Source organism: Coenobita brevimanus, chromosome 5, assembly GCF_032717465.1.
Source record: "Coenobita brevimanus isolate Jiangsu-jjx chromosome 5, ASM3271746v2, whole genome shotgun sequence".
NCBI classification, from domain to species: Eukaryota; Metazoa; Arthropoda; class Malacostraca; order Decapoda; family Coenobitidae; genus Coenobita; species Coenobita brevimanus.
In genome coordinates this window covers 271,238-289,246 of record NC_136958.1, presented here as the reverse complement: position 1 = coordinate 289,246, position 18,009 = coordinate 271,238, and the positions used below count along the sequence as shown (strand labels likewise).

The 18,009-nt window shown below is 43.6% G+C and overlaps 2 protein-coding genes across 3 annotated transcripts in view; one reads left to right on the top strand and one right to left on the bottom strand.

Annotated features, from left to right (window-relative positions):
• Scsalpha1 (Succinyl-coenzyme A synthetase alpha subunit 1) overlaps positions 1-18,009 on the bottom strand; it is a 68,780-nt gene that overhangs the window by 16,048 nt on the left and 34,723 nt on the right. The gene's annotated exons all lie outside the window — the stretch shown is intronic.
• LOC145397146 (tubulin alpha-1A chain-like) overlaps positions 5,669-18,009 on the top strand; it is a 45,340-nt gene continuing 32,999 nt past the window's right edge. For both annotated transcript variants that reach the window (XM_080270344.1, XM_080270351.1), the window contains exon 1: positions 5,669-5,795. In XM_080270344.1, the coding sequence (XP_080126470.1) occupies positions 5,793-5,795 (3 nt within the window). In that variant the 5' untranslated portion in view covers positions 5,669-5,792. The remainder of the gene's footprint in view (positions 5,796-18,009) is intronic.

Here is an 18,009-nt window from a genome sequence, read left to right as displayed (position 1 = left end):
GGGCCCCAGTGACAGCCGATTGCCATACCAACGGGAAAGGGACGGCCTGTAGCCACCCTCATCCCATTGCCCAAGGGACCTCGGGGACAGCCGATAGCTACGCCAGGCAGGGGCGCCTTAAAAGCCCCTCGCCTCCTATGACCTCACAACCTGAAAGAGACCCCTGCTCGAGCCACCCCACCAGTGGCAGAACAAGTCCCACCCTTAACTCCCCAGACCGAGGCAGCCTCCAGGAGGAGAACCTTCCCATTGAGGACTGGGGGAGAGGACCCGTCTTGATCCCGGGGCTGCACTCCATCCAGCCAGCACCAGAGGGAGACCAGCACCTGTCGGACTCCTGCTGCCAGCAACACTGCAGCCCTACCCTGATGGTGAAGTAGCAGGAGTAGGACCGCAGTAGGCAGATTCTCCACGGTGCCCCTAGTACCCTGGGGCATGAACTCTCCAGTCCAGAAGAGGAGCGACGCCCTTCCCGCACTGGGTGCCTGCAGGAGCGCCTTCAGAGGATTTTTGGCTCCAGTCCCGAGGGCCAAACCCCAGTACCGAGCCCCTCCAGTGCGGGGCCCTTCACCACACCCGACCACAGCCCGTTACGGAGGATGACCCCCCCGAGTAATCCCCTGGCCCCTTGACGAGAGGACACCTGAAGGGACGGCCCTCCCCCCTTTTGGTTGGCCCGCTCCCTTGCCCCACATCCCCATAGTGACTGTGACTTCCCTGCCCGCAAGGTGAGAGTGAAAGTGACCATCAGAGTGTAGAATACAGCGACAGTGCCTAACTATCCGAACTCTACTAAATGTGATAAGAGACATGAGCAATGTTCCACCTCCTTATTCCATTTAGCGTAACGCGGGACAGGTATACAATTATCATAATGTACAAGCAGCCCTAGAACGAAGTGTAATCCCATCCCACTTCAGTATAGTGTCTGTCCGTCTGTTCCCGTGACTGTCGGTATCCTGCGTGATACCTGAAGCTTATATATACCTGCCAATTCCAGTTCTTGCCTTTGTACAGAGTCTTATGAATTGTCTAGCTTCCTGTATCCAAAATTTGGTAATATACATGTAAGGTTGTTGCCCTGTGTTTTTATGCCCTGTTCCTCTCACACTGTCTAAGCTCCGGTCTACAAAGGGAACCCAGCTAGCCTATACCTTAAGTGTTGTTAGGACGGGAAGCCGACCTAAGAACACCCAGCTTAACAATGACATTTCCATCCATCCATCATTCAATCCTATATTGCCCCATGGGGAGCGTAGGAGCCCGGGGCTAGGCAGTTGGTCCCGACATATGATATAATGGAGTGATGGTACTGTGGTGTGTGGTGCAGTGGTATAGTGGTGTGATGGCATAATGGTGTGTGGTGCAATGGTATAGTGGTGTGATGGTATATTGGTATGTGGTGTGATAGTATTGTAGTGTCATGATATATTGGTGTGTGGTGTGATGGTGCAGTTGTGTGTGGCATAATGGTATAGTGGTATGTGGTGTGGTGGCATAGTGGTGTGTGGTGTGATGATACTGTATAGTGTTGTGTGGCATAATGATATAGTGGTGTGTGGTGTGGTGGCATAGTGGTGTGTGGTGTGATGATACTGTATAGCGTTGTGTGGCATAATGATATAGTGGTGTGTGGTGTGGTGGCATAATGGCGTGTGGCGTGATAATAAATTATTGTGGGTGTGGTGACATAGAGGTGTGATGACGTAATGACATAATATAATGGTATAGTAATGTGTGGTGTGATGGCATAATGGCATAATGATATGATGGCATAGTAGTGTGTGGTGTGATGGTATAATGGTGAGAGGGCACAATGGTTTGTGGTGTTATAGTGTACTAGTGTGATGATATTGTGGTGTATGATGCAGTCATTTAAGGGCGTGATGGTATGATGGTGGTGGTGTGATGGAATAGCGGTATGTGTCGCAAATTTGTAGTGGTGTGAAGGCAGTGGTGTGACATGTAATGGTTTAACTGTGAGGGTATGGTGGTAGTGGTGTGATGGTATGGTGATGTGTGGTGTGATGGTGTAGTGGTGTGATGGCATAGTGGTTTGTGGCATAATTGTTTACTGGTGTGATGGTATAGTGGTAGTGGTGGTGTGATGATACGTTAGTGATGGTGTAGCGGTGTGGTGTATTGGTGTAGTGGGGTGATGGTATAGCGGTGTATGTACTGTTTTAACGGTGTGATAGTACAGTGGTGGTGTTGTGATGGTATAGTTGCAGTGGTGTAATGTGATGGTGTAGTGGTGTTATGGTACAATGGGGAGATGGCATAGTGTTGTGTGGTGTGAAATAGAGGTGTGATGGTGTAATGATGTAGTGATGTGATGATATAGTGATGTGATGGCATAGTGGTACGTGATGTAACGGTGCATTGGTGTAATGGTAAAGTGGTGTGGTGTGATGGCATAGTAGTGTGATGATACTGTGGTGCTAAGATGTGCAGTACTGTGGTGTTACGGTGTGCATGTGAGGATGTAATTCTGTAGTATAATGTAATGATGTACAACACTTGCATATTGACGAGTGGTGCGATGAGGTAGAGGTGTGTGACGTGATGGATTAGTAGTAGTAGTTGTAGTAGCAGTAGTAAAGCAACTCCGACTGACTGATCGAGCAAACCTATCAACCGCAGGCAAGCAATCACCCCTGCAGGGCCATCTCTGTTGTGAACCTCGCCACAGCGTGTCGCGGAGAAGGATGTGGAGGTTTGATTCCTGGGTGGATGCCACATTTACGTGTCTCCACCCAGATATTAGGGGCACCACAGTAATCTCCACATCACCCCGATATTTGTTTATATGGCTACCACCCAGTGTTGTATATTGTTTCCTGGGTTACAGGAAGAAATTAGGCTTGTCATTCAGTGTAGAGCTTCAGTAGAAAGAAGTAGGCAGCGCTTCATCAAGTGAGGGGATGATGGTCGCCACCAGCTACCACTCGTGATGGTTTAGTCGTATAGTGTCGCGTGGTGTGTGGTGAAGTGTGGTGTAGTGTGATAGTACAAGTGTGCAGTGTGGTGCTGCGGTGTGTGATGTGGAGATATAATAATGTGGTTCAATAGTGTAATTGTGTACAGGAATAGTGGTGTGTAGGATATCAGTGGGCTATAGCAGTGTGTGGTGAGATGGTGTGGTGGTGTGTGGTGCAGTGGTGCGTGGTGTGATGGTATATTGATGTACAATGTGGTTGTACAATGGCCTAATGATAGTACAATGGTGTATGGTGTGATGGTGTAGTGGTGTGATGATATAGTGGTGTTATGGTACACTGTCATGATGTAGTGATATGATGGTATAATGGTGTGATGGTATAGTGGTGTGATGGTGTGGTGCTATGACGGTCTAGTAATGTGACGGCATAGTAGTGTGATGGTATAGTGGTGCGATGGTGTTGTGGTATGATGGTATAGTGGTGTGTGGTCCCTCCGGTTAGCCACCTCAAGTACGGGTATTGATTTTAGTGGATGAGTCATGGGTTACTAGGGTGAGAGAGGCGTAGACATGAAAGGAGAGAAAGAGAGAGAGAGAGAGAGAGAGAGAGAGAGTGGTAAACAGAAGTGAATACAATAACGGACAGGAAAAAGACAGAGGTTGATTAACAAATAACAAGAGGTATACAGATAGGAAGACAGGTGGAGAGATGAAAGGTAGACAGCGGGAGATAGAAACGAATAACAAGAGAAACAGATAACAAGAGACAGAAGTAATCAAGAGAAGCAAAGGTAGAAAATAAAAAATGCAGAGGTAGACAGCAAGGAAAGCAGTAAGAGACATAATGGTAAAAGCAAGAGAAACAGAAGTAACAGCAAGAAAGACATAGGTAAACAACAAGAGAATCAGCGGTATTACAAGAGAGATGTATGGCAAGAGAAGCAGCGATAGATAACAAGAGAAACAGATCGAGGTATACAGCCAGAGATGAAAACAGCAGAAGTGTAAGTCAACAGCAAGTAAGATAGAGCGAGAGAGATATAGAAGTAGACAGATACGAGTAGGCAGCAAGAGAAATAGGAGTACAAAGCAAAAGAAAGGTATAAACGGGCAAGAGAAATAAAAGGGGAGAGAGAGTAAAGATAAACGATACGGAGGTATAGACACAAAAGAAACTAGATAGCAATATGATAGAGGGGTAGAAAATAAGAGGTGGGCAGAGGAGTGCCCAGTGAAAGGCATTCGGCGAAAGCAGAGAAAGAATAATGAAGGACAGTTACAATAAGCTGAAGTGAACAAGGAGGAAGCAGACAAGGAAGTATGCAGTTATGTAGAAGAAGCGATGACTAAGGAAGAGTAGCCAATGGATCAACAGAAAGGGCGACAAACTAAAGGCTGAGGAAGATTACAAAATAGATATCGAACAATAAACCGAATGAGACTGAAAAAAAAAACTAACATCTATCGTGTTTTTGTGATGTAGACCATAATTTTGCTTATTGCCTGTTAGTATGTTCCTGTTCGTCTATATATATCCGTGTCGCTGTCACATGTCAAGAAAGGAATACTCGTCACGCATGAAAAGGGGAAGATGTACTGTACAGTATAATGTTTTTTTGTGTACATCGTAAAATACTGTCACCCTGTTATATTGAAGAATAAAAAGGACATCAAATAAACACCACTACTCCATTCGACACTCGCGACTCGGGTGAGGAATTTAATGGTACCGGCATGTGTGGAAGTGGGCGTGTGGGCGTGGTTGTGAAGCGGGTGCACTACACATCACCATATTACACCCGCTCCACTCATTCCCCTCGTCAGCTACACTTCCCGCCCTCGCCCACCCTGCATCCTAATCCTCTCATTCAACTTGGACCTTGGCTGTCGGCTAATTCAAAAATATAAAACAGGAAATACTTCAACTTAGAACAACGAGCTATTCATGCTTGACTGTACAATGCGAAGCCGTCTCTCTGCCCTGGAAAAGAAAATCGATGTCGTGAATAATCTATCAGTGTGAGAGGTAAACGCTTGAATACTGCATGTCACAATATCCGTACATTTCCGGAGCTCCATAAAAACACCAATTATCGATTTTTCCCGTCACCACTTTCAGTCCTTTTGACACCCAAAACTAAATTCACACACACACACACACACACACACACACACGTGCGGGGGGGGGGGACAAACAAGGAGAAGGTAGAGATGTGATAATCAATCGTTTTTGCCACACCCCTTCCTCCCAAGAGTAAATATGACCAGAGGCTTACATCGTACTGAGTGTACAATTTCGGTAAACACCCACAAGTCTGCGGCAACGAAGAAACACCCTCTTAACTCCCATTTCCCCTAATTAGTGTTTCGTGTAGCTGTACACTCATTGGAACAGATGACGGCCATCCCATAAGACCTGGATATTATTAATTGATCACGCTACACCATAAAACAAGAAAGAGGCTAATCCAAGGGGAGCGACAGAACGCGATAGACCATAACCAACTATAGCGTCAGGATAGCAACAAGTGGGAAACTCAAATAGGCCTAAACACAAGTATAATACAACTCTGACATCGGAACAGACGTGAATAAATTCTACTGGCAAGGGGAAGTTCGTGTGTGGCTGCGGTATGGTTGTTGACGGGTGGAGTATTGGATTGCGCGCGCATAAAGGGCGGAGATGGGAGGAGGGAGGGGAGACGCGTGACAATGGAGCCCCACCTACCGACGTGTCCTCAGTAAGCAAAGTGCGTTGCGAGGGCTGCAGCTTATCGTTCTTGCAAGCCTACCGAGCTAACGTACCCTTCCCTTAACCTTCTCATATCCAAGACATTTTATAGTATCAAACATGGTGAGTAATGATCAGTGCATGTAGTGAAGCATAGTAAGCCTAAAACTTCAGGCAGAAAGTTGCGCGCACCTGCAACTTTCAATGAAACGTCATATCATGTGCATGGGCGAAGTTTGCAGGTTAGAATGAACAGGCTGCTTTACTTCCGACAGGGCAAACTGACGACTTACTAGTCATGAATATTGTATTATAAAGGAAAATGGCGTCGTACCAGCGCCTTCTTCTCAGTCTTTCATCGTGACATTTGAAAGAATTCGGGTTAAGGACGGCACTGTACACAAGACTATCGCGTCGCACACTCCGAGTATCTTCCAGATCATTACACCCTGATTCATACCCACACGAATTATGCCGTTCACTCCGACTTAGAGATCAAACCAAACCTGATTCAGTCTAGCCTTGAATACCATCTCGATCTGAAAATACCATTCATTCTGATCCATGAACGTAAGCAAACTTACATCAGTGCAGCCTATTTTACTGAACACGCAGTACCTACCTGCATGACGTACATTATTCACTCTGACTCACAAATTTAACATGTATCAATGCAACCTACATACCATCCCGACATACTGTTCACTCTGACTCACAAATTTACTCTAGATTATATGAGAATAGCATACACAGCAGACCTTACTTTAGTCGTGTTGCTCTAACCAGATGAAATATACTCTCTCCCAAGCTAAATAACACTGTCTGGCCTAACCCAGTGCAAAATACTGTACAAATACGTCACCATATTTAAGGGGTTAATGGAGTTTTCTCAGCTTGCATCGAGGCATCTCGAAAGCATGGATCCCTTGGACTACATTTATAACTTTCCCGAGCTGAGCTGTATAGATCTACACATTTCCCTTCACTTACACATCTACTAAATACTTGACAATAAAAACAAAGTGAATATGAAATTAAAAAAAAAAGTCACCCTCTATGGAGAATTTTTCATCATGAAAACTGGCTACGAGTATATATATATATATCTATATATATATATATATATATATATATATATATATATATATATATATATATATATATATATATATATATATATATATATATATGACCGTGTTATTATTATTATTATTGTTTACTACTACTACTACTACTATTATTATTACCAACAGGCCACTATCGTAGGTTTGTGTTCAGCTTACGGAAGGTAAAGGGATTCATAAAGGCGGTTCTAACCCGTTCGGTTTTCATCAGGGCACTATCCTACAAATTTCCTCAGTTTGAGCAATATCTCTTGTGGAGATGTATGTGAAGACTCCTCCAATGTTCATCATGTCAGTACCATAAGATTTTATTCAGCCGAAGGGGTATATTGTGAAGGGTTTTATGAGGGCTATATCTAACCCCACCAGAACTAAAAATCTCACCAAACCAGAATAAAATTAATACTCTGTTTACTCTAACCTGGCCTAAAACTGCCATCTATCCATCTTGAATTCTCAGATGTTATACTAGATTAACACTAGAATATGATGCTTGTCACGAAGGAGTGCCATGAAAAGTATGTAGGATTGTAATATTGTCTTTTTCTGTCACTGAGCTACGTGGAATAAACCACAGAAGGACAAAAATCTGGGCCAAGTTAAGTGAAAAGAGTCTACTGTAGTAACAGCTAGAGGAATGTAAAAAAAAATGCGTCATTGTACTGAAGGGTGTAACACCAGCTAACATTTTCCCATGAGCATTTAAATATAATCCCCCCTCCCATAGCCACGTAAATTTTATATATTTATTAACTGTATATTTTATCTATTTACGTGTTATATTTACGTATCTCCAGTTTGTTTACATTTTTTCTGTTGACACTAACGAGGACAGAAGATTTACATCATTCAGTCTGAGTTAGGTTACATTAGCTTAGAGGAGGAAAAATTAGAGAGAGATGGGGGAAGGGAGGGAGAGAGAGGGGGGGACAAAAGAGAGAGGAGAGGAGAAAGGATGAGGGAGAGACACGGGAAGGGAAGAAAGACGGGAGAAGGGAAGGGAGTGATAGATGAAAGGGAAGAGAGAGGCAAGAGAAGCAGAGACAGATAAGAGAAAGGAATGCGGAGAGGAGAGAAAAGGAAAAGACAGACAGCAGAAGGGGTGGGGGGAAGAAAAACAAGAGAAGGGAAGGAGAGAAAAACAGGAGAGGGAGAGACTGAACAGGGAAGAGACAATGAATGAGGAAAAATCGGGGAGGTGGTAGGAAAAGAAAACACGGAAGGAGAGAGAGAGAGAGAGAGAGAGAGAGAGAGAGAGAGAGACAGACAGACAGACAGACAGACAGAGACAGAGGAACGACTACTACCAGTTTGTTCCTTGTGTTATAATTGTTGGATAATTATACGTAAGAGGAAATTATAGCATGATTATGGATGGGAAGAAGGGAACGGGAATGGAAGGGGAAAGGAGACCTGTATTCCCCACGTATTCCCTGCGTGTCTTGTCTGCACGTTAGTTGACACGAGACGAAAGGAAGGAAGAAGGAGGTTTAAGGTCAGTGCTTATGGACGACATGAGGGTCATTACGGCTTACAGTATATTTTGCCAAGTCAGTCTTTCCCTGTAATACAACTTGTAACCATCGACGTTATATCCAGATCCCTATTCGTATTACTGGAAGAACAGGGACGAGAGAGAGAAAGAGAGAGGGAGGGAGGGAGGGAGTGAGGGACTGAGAGACAATAATCTGATCAGCACGAGAATCGATGTCAGGTTTTTCAATTTGCAGGCTGAACCTGCTAACCAATGCACCACCAGCTTCTCCGAAGAAAGAGGGCGGGAAAGGAGACCAACATGAAGGGAGAACCTTAGCAGACATCACCCGCACCACGTTATAAAATGTGGTCCTAAATATCCCTCAGTTCCAGGGGTGGTATTTTCGTTCGGTTAAGAGGCTGTGTAGCGCCCCTTCCTTACTATTTGCAATATTTTGGTGCTGGAGAGGGACACCTTCCCGTGGTGGCATCACTATAAACGGGGAGATTCACAGCTTGGTTATATAAACGTCCCTCATCTCCCTTCTCATCCCCCAGAAGGAGAATGGTGAACTGTCAGAGAAAGGTAACTTCAACCTACGGTCCACTGGGTTCACGTTACAGACGAACTTGGACTACAACAACAACAACAATAACTACTGTTACTACTGCTGCCTTTTATTTCTGCAGATGGTGCGTTAATTTTCGCTTGTAAGATGTTTATGCAAAGTATGTCAGTATTGGGTCACATGTTTGTTGTATACATACAAAAAGGCCCCTAGTACTTCCTCCTTACCGTTTTGTTTCTGCTTGTGGTGCATAATGGTTTCCTTTGTGCTATTTGCGTAAGGTATGATAGTAATCGGAAACTTTGAAATCACACCAAGGAGAATATGAAGGCGTGAGAATGAATAGTCAGGAAATGGAGAATGTGGGTGCTATAAAATATTTTGGCAGTGTAAAGAGCATGGCCGGGAGTTAGAGAATGAAGTGCAACAACGAGTACAACACGGAAGGTAGGTTGCAGGTACGCTAAGGGTAGTCAGTGGCGTCACCAGGGGGGTGCTAGGGGGGACTTAGCCCCCCAAATCAAGGACTCAGTCCCCCCAAAATTGCAGACCCCCAAAATAATAATAATAAAAAATCACCAGCTTACATAGTATGCTTGCAGCTCGGCATTGACCAACCTAGCTTTCCCCCAACCCCCTACCGCCAATCCACTTTTATTCGTGCATCCATATTAGTTCAATAATATTATTTATAGCTATATAATGTGATTAGTTATTCACAATTTACGTAAACCTATGACTCAAATCATAATATAGTTTCCAATACTTTTTCCAAGCTTGGTTTTCTTTGAAATATATTTATTGCACAAAGAAAGCAGGATTGTATTACATTTATCAGATTTATTATATATTTGCAATATATAATATGGTATATATTAATCACGAAGCTTTAAAATTGGATTATGCAGTCTAAAATATCTGATCTATGCAATTTTTCACAAATTCGAATGTTCAGAGTATGTTTGTTTACATTGAGAAGCGTCTGTGAACTGTGGCTAAATCCTGTGTTGTTTTCGGTTTAATTTGAATGTATTGGTTTCAGTGGCTGTATAGACGTTACTACGTTCCGGTATATTGCTAGCCACAGATATGAGATCTAGCCTATACTCTATACAAAGAGTCAGCAGTACTTAGTTGGTTCAGTCGACACTCGACTATCAGAACTGAATGTCATTTCCCTTTTATAGGCTATTCTACAATAATACATTTGCGGATCTCAGCCAGCAGCCACTCAAGTGATGAAAAGGTCATTTAAAAATCCTCAGGGACAGGGTGACATAAGGAAATTCTCACCTGCACCTCCAAAGATGACTCGGATGAATGCCAAGAAAAAGTGGCTGTTATTGGGAATGAGGTGCCAGAAGCAACCCCAGATAACCACAAAGCTGAACCCATTCAGACATGTGTAAGTAACTATTTCAGTAGTCATTTTATGAAGCTTAGGCCAAGATTTTTTTTTTTATTTAAAATTGACTAGGCCTAGGCTATTTCTCATTTTTGCAAATATATTGTCCTAAACGTACAGAGTGGGAAAGTAGGCTAAAACTCTCACTCTCTCTCTCTCTCTCTCTAATATATATTATATTTTCTCATTATTTTTTTTAGCCACCGCCCAGCACAAGTGATAACCTTGATATACCTGCTGAAGAACCGGCACGAGATCTATTTTATGATTTTTGTTTTTTTGTGAATGGCTTTGTTTTCCTATCACAGTACCGGTAATGGAAGAGAAATCTTGGCAATTATATCTATATACATTGAATAAAGAGCTTTTTTGAATTATCAAATTTAATATGGTAGGACTTAGAAACCGTTATGATACCACATAATACTAGCAATTGAAGAAAAACTATTATCTGCAAAAAAGCTTTATACAATTACCTTGTACACATTATATCATAAGGCTTACTGATACCTGGTATTACTGTAGGCCCATCAATATTCATGTGTCCTATAAGTTTCTTATTAATAGCCTGTGAGACCTTATTTTACATTTTCTTCATCCATAGGCCTCAAAAATGCCCCTAAAACTGCTCAATTTCCGAAAAATTTTCCGGGGGGGCTTACAGCTCCCCCCCGTACCCCCCAGCTGCATAGGCTCGCTTCGCTCCCCCCCCCTTCTACCTACACCAGGGCTACAGCCCCCCCAAAATCTGACCCCTGGTGACGCCACTGAGGGGAGTGATAAGGAATAGGGAAGTAAGAAGCCGTTTCATGACAGGATTGTGATCCCACCGTATCGTATGTGGAAAGGAAGCCTGAACTCGGTTGGAATTGGAAGGACACAGGTCAAGAGCGAGAGGAGTGGAAGTGCGTTATATGAGAGCAGCATGTGGAGTTATGCGTATGTGGAAAGAATGGAGAATGAGAGATTGAGTAGAGGAGTGCATGGGTGAAGTGGAATGAAAGAGGGAAAGGGGAAGACCGAGGATGAGGTGGGGTGACGAAGCTGAGAGGTATATGAGTGGCCATGGTGTGAACTTGAGGGAAGGCAGCATGATGAAGGAGAAGAGGGTGGCATGGAGGCGATTTGTTTGTGGCCACTCTCTCCACGATTAAGGCGTCCAGCTCTAGATAGCTAGACAGACAGATAGATAGACAAAATATGGAAGATAAATCAATAGGGAAACAGTGCTAGAAAGCCAACTAAGCCATTTAGGTTACGCCTTTATGTTAGTGGTCTGGTCCACGCAGGAGTCTTTGCGGCACCTCTTCCTTAACGACAGGGCATACTATACACAACCATTCTCATGTGTGTTAACCGAGGCATTCCTGATACCGAAACAGGTTACCTGAATAGCATACGAGAAATAGGCTATTAACGAGCCGTGTGTAAAAATAAAGTAGAACAAAAGGGGGGGAGGATATTAACATGCCCTCTGCAGAAAAAACTGCTTAAAAAATTGGGGGATATTAACGTTCCCTGTGCAAAAACACTGTAAACGTTTAGTAAAATAACATACGAGAGAATATTTAGCCTATGTGCCTTATGCAGAAATAAATGATTTAAAAAAAAGGGGGGAGGGATACTAACATGCCCTATGCAAAAATACTGTAAACTTGTAAAATAACGTGCGAGAGAATATTAACGTGCCCTATGCAGAAACAAACTGCAGTAGTAAGGAAGAGGGTCGAGGGAGCTTCCTTAGCCGAAGAGAATATGGGCCGCGGACAACGTACTACATGTCAGATATATAGATTATTTGAAAGATATTAGGATCATCAGGTTTAATGGGCTGCAGTATGGAGGTGGACGACCCAGGTAGATGTCTTTGTAACCCTGTCATAGTCGGGACAACTCTAGTATTCTATGCCGGAAGCTGCTATTAAGATGAGAGTGGGCACAGGAGTGTGAGTGTTGATACTGATGTCATTAACCCCCTCTTGGTCGGTTTAACTCGTGTGTCATATTCCGGTGAATCGTTATAGCTTGAATGTTAATCTCCACTACAGGGAGGTCTTTCTCAGGCTATGCTAAATTCTGTGGCCGTATAAAGACTTAAATAAAGAAGAAAGTTGTCGAAATAAATAAGCTAATGGAATGGGGTGGATATCTGTCTAAAGCCTTCACTGAAAAAGATAGTCTGATCATACCAAGAATAGAAAAAAAAAGATTACGTCCGCTTTAATTTCTTCTTCCTAGCTCCAGACGATTTTAAGTCTGGAAGGAGCTCTTGTATGGAAGGAGCTCTTGTAGTGAGGGGGTCAATGAAGGCATTATTAACACCGTCCACTTTGACAATCTCCCAGGTTTAATAAAATCGTGTGGTGGTAGCAAGAATAAAGATATCACTGGACTGAAGTGTTCAAGAAACGTCGTCCTAGTGAAAAGATTAATGGGTATAATTTTTTAATTTACTACAAGAGGCTTTCCTTAAACTTCATAAAATCGTCTGGCGGCAAGAACAGAGTGAAAAAGACATCCACGGCCTCAATGGGATCAGCTGAAAATGAAAACGTCTGGCAACAGCATCAGTAAAATATAAATGACGCCATGGTGATCGAGTCAATGGAGATTATTAATGGATACTCCCTTATTACAAGATGCTTCCCTTAGCTGAATAAAGACGGTCCGGCAGCAGCGAAAATAAAATCAATAAGGCCGTGGTACTGAAAGGGTTAATTGAGACTAATTAAGCTTATTATTATAGGCCCTTCGAATTTTAAATAAAAAGGATTGACGACAGAAAAAAAAATCGTTCTAAGAAAGCACTAGAAATATGGCCGTAAATTTACTGTCTACTGTAATGTACTGCAGTGTGTGTGGGTGTGGGTGTGGGTGTGGGTGGTTATGGGTGTGTGGGTGTATTTGCTTGCTGTGTCAGGACACTAAAATATCATTACACACTACATAATAGCTAGTGATATATACGCTGTTAATATGAAATATAGAGATTTGAAGAAAATCGTGCCCAAGCTCGAGACAGCTGGAGCAAACAGCAGTGCAGATTCTAGCTAGGGAATTTCACACACAGCACAGTATGACGCCTGATGGAAAACTCCACGGGTGTGGAAATCACACGTGCCCTCACACATGACCCAACCAGTCATATACAGCGAAAATTGGAGAGACAAGGCAGAAGGGGTTTGGACGCGATAGGAGAGAGAAGAGGCACGGTGGAATAGGCAGGAGTAGAGGGCACGGCGTTAGCTAGGATAAACCGCTCTCGCCTTAGTAGTGCACTTGTCAGGATAACTTCCTCTTGAGAATAAAATTGCAATCAAACCCCAGAATCATCTTTATCTTTCCCCTGCCATCCACAAGACCAGCTTGAAAATTCTCTCTTTTTACAACCTCTACAATCTAACATTTAGAAACGCCTCGGCGATAGCTGTTGGAATAGCACGGTATGATGGGGAATCGATATATGTACATTCTCGTGTGTGTGTGTGTGTGTGTGTGTGTGTGTGTGTGTGTGTGTGTGTGTGTGTGTGTGTGTGTGTGTGTGTGCTTGTTGTTGGAATAGCACAGTATGATGAGGAATCGATATATGTTCGTCCTCGTATGTATGTATGTGTATGTATTTATGTATGTGTGTGTGTGTGTGTATGTGTGTGTGTGTGTGTGTGTGTGTGTGTGTGTGTGTGTGTGTGTGTGTGTGTGTGTGTGTGTGTGTGTACTTGCCGTTGGAATAGCACAGTATGATGAGGAATCGATATATGTGCGTTCTCTTATGTATGTGTGTGTGTGTGTGTGTGTGTGTGTGTGTGTGTGTGTGTGTGTGTGTGTGTGTGTGTAGCAACAGTGAAGGAGGGAGAGAAAATGACTTCGCACACTCCCTAATCCTCCCCTCCTTCCTCTCTGACTCTTCCATCCTCTCCCTTCCCCTCCCTTTCCCTCCGTCCCACTTTCCCTCCATTCCCTCCCTTCTACCCCCCCACCTTTCTCTATTTCTTTCTCCATCCCTTCCCTCTCCTCTGTCTTCTCTCCCTCCCCACCCTTCTCTCCCCTATATCTCTCTCTCCCCTCTCTTCCCTTCTGTCTTTCTCCCCACCCTCCTCTATTTCTATCCCCTCCCCTCTTCTGTGTCACTCCCTCTTCCTTATTTTTCCCTCCTTTCTTTCTCCCCTTCCCTCTCTTTCCCTCCCCTCTTTCTCTTCCTCCCTCCCTTCCCTCCTCCTGCACACCATTTTCTGCCCCTCCTGCCGCTGTTGTTATGCCCCTCCCCCCCCAACACCCACACGCCTCCCCTCGTCGCCCACTTAACGAGGGGAACAAAGGGGTGCTGGAGTACAGTTTCATGCAAGAGGGGAAGGGGTTAGAAAGGCTGAATGAAGAAAAAGGAATCTAGGCAGCAGTGATGATGAGGATGAGGATGAGGAGGAGGAGGAGGATTCTTATTTGTTGTTGTTGTTGTTGTTATTATTATTATTATTAGTAGTAGTAGTAGTATCGTATTATTATTATTATTATTATATTAGTCAGGTGCAGGAAACAGTTTAAGGATAAGAATTTCTTTAAAACCTTTTTAACTGATATTTTACAAAACCCACCGGCATGTGTTAGCCCTCCCCCTTCATCTCCCTTAATACCACCACACCAGTCCTGAATGAGACAGCAGATCGTGTATTCAATATGGACGGTGGGTATTAGTGCTCAAGCTGTGACATGAGAAGGTGTGTACGCCATGGGTCTCAGGGAACAGATTGTCTAGCTTAAGCACAGAGAAAGGAATATTGTTGCTATTGTCCACGCGGAATGAAGAGATCCTGAGAAAATATATATATATATATATATATATATATATATATATATATATATATATATATATATATATATATATATATATATATATGTTTTAAATTTCATTCGGGACATGAATCAGAGAAAAAAGTGTGTTGCGGTGATACTCTCCACTTGTAACCGCAGGAGGGAGCGCCAAGGGATATGTGTTTCAAGGCCAGTTTTTATCGGTGTTCTGCGACCTACAGGAGATGTGAGGGTAGGAGGTTTTATGCCCGCGACGCTTGGGTAGATGACACCACCACCAACAACAACAACACCGCCACCAACAACAACAGCAACAACAACAACACCTCCACCGCCACCACCACCACCACCAACAACAACAACAACACCTCCACTGCCACCACTAACACCACCACCAACAACAGCAACAACAACTCCACCACCACCACCACCAACAACAACAACAACAACAACTACTACTACTACTACTACTACTACAATAACACCAAAAACACCACCACCAGCAACAACTATAACAACAGTAACAACAACTGTAATGCAGTACAAGAAAACAACGACACTGTGCCAAGGCACAGCAAACACGTCCCCGGCAGTCATTTTAGTGTTGACGCATAAACACAACAAGATATCTAATCAAAGATGTCACGTATCATATTTGGAGTAAATTGGGTGAAAATTTACGATTTTGTGCCCATTTGAATATTTAGGCCTGACCCACGTGACACTGACCCCCCAGCCGCTAACTAGGGGGTGACCCCCTGATGTAATGTGGCACACACACACACCCCTGAATCACATCTTTTATACGTTTCTGCCCGGAATCGTGCTAAGTCTATTCTTCGCTCTGCTAAAAATAATTTCATCCGTACTAAATGCTCTCAACTCTCTAACTCGAATTCTTCCCTCTCCTTCTGGCACCTTGCCAAAAACCTTTTTAACAACTTTACCTCATCATCCTTCCCTCCTCTTTTCTACTCTGATGGCTCTGTAGCTATTGCTTCTACTGATAAAGCAGATCTCTTTGCTCAGACTTTCTCCTCCAATTCCACCTTAGACGATTCTGGTGCTGTTCCTCCATCACTTCCGCTCTCTGACTTCCTCATGGCTTACATTAAAATGTCTTCAGCTGATGTATTTTCTGCCATCACTGGCCTCAATACCGACAAAGCCATATGGGTTTGATGCAGTCTCTCCTGTTGTTCTCAAGAACTGTGCTTCTGTGCTTACACCCTGCCTAGGCAAACTCTTTCGCCTTTGTCTGTCAACTTGTACTTTTCCTTCTTGCTGGAAGTTTGCTCTCATTCAGCCAGTCCCAAAGAAGGGTGACCATTCCCAACCCTCTAACTATCGTCCAATTACTTCAACATCCTGTATCTCAAAAGTTTTCGAGTCAGTTCTTAATAGAAAAATTTTAAAGCATCTTTCCTATCACAACCTTCTTTCCGATCGTCAGTACGGGTTCTGTCAGGGACGCTCCACTTGCGATCTTCTCACCTACTTTTCAGACTCCTGGTCATCCTCCTTTCGGGACTTTGCCGAAACCTTTGCCATTGCACTTGACATCTCAAAGGCTTCCGATCGAGTCTGGCATAAATCTGTAATTTCCAAACTGCCCTCTTACGGTTTCTATCCTTCTATCTGTGCCTTCATCTGTAGCTTCCTTTCTGGTCGTTCTATAGCCGCTGTTGTAGACGGCCATCGTTCTTCTCCTAGATCTATTAACAGTGGTGTTCCTCAGGGCTCTGTCCTATCACCTACTCTCTTTCTTTTATTCATCAAAGACCTAAGCTGTACATCTAACCCTTTCCACTCATACGCTGATGACTCCACCCTTTACCTTTCCATTCGGTTCCCGCAGCGTCCATCGTAGCAGTTACTTCAACAAACAAGGGATGAGGCTATGGCACACCTAAATGTCTGACTTGGCTCGTATCTCTGACTGGGGTAAAAATAATCTTGTTGTTTTTAATGCATCAAAAACTCAGTTTTTACACCTATCAACCCGACAAAATCTTCCACAGGAGTACCCACTAATGTTTAATAATATTCAGCTTAATCCTGCATCATCCTTGAACATGCTTGGGGTTTCATTCACTCGGGATTTATCTTGGAAAGATCGTATAACATCTCTTGTAAAATCTGCATCCAAGAGATTGGGTGTGCTAAGCCGACTCCATTCCTTCTTTACCCCTGCACAATTGTTGACTCTATACAGGGGTTTTATCCGCCCCTGTGTGGAATACAACTCTCATGTGTGGGGAGGCTCCACACATACAGCTCTTCTCAGTAGGGTGGAGTCAAAGGCTTTTCGTCTCATTAACTCTCCTCCTCTTACTGACTCCCTTCAACCTCTGTCTCTTTGCCACACTGTTGCATCCTTATCTCTTTTCTATCGCTACTTCAATGGTCACTGCTCCTCTGAACTGTCTGCATGCATTCCTCCACCTCTACGTGTGTGTGTGTGTGTGTGTGTGTGTGTGTGTTATGTTGTGACACGTTGTGCTGTGTTGTGTTGTGTTGTGTTCCGTTACGTTGCGATGTGTTGTATTGTGTCGTGTGTGTGTGTGTGTGTGTGTGTGTGTGTGTGTGTGTGTGTGTGTGTGTGTGTGTGTGTGTGTGTGTGTGTGTGTGTGTGAAGAATGCAGTAGCGGGAATTATAGGACGGGACACAACACAGAAGCCCTGAATGGTGAGTGAATGATGGGTGAATGGTGAATGAATGGTGAATGAATAATAGTGAATGATGAGTGAATGATAATGAATGATAGTGAATGATGGGTGAATAGTGAGTGAATGATGAGTGAATGGTGAGTGAATGATGAATGGTGATTGAATGATGAGTGAATGATGACTGAGTGATGAGTGAATGGTGAGTGAATGATGGGTGAATGATAGTGAATAATGGGTTAATGGTGAGTGAACGATGAGTGAATGGTGAGGGAATGATTAGTGAATGG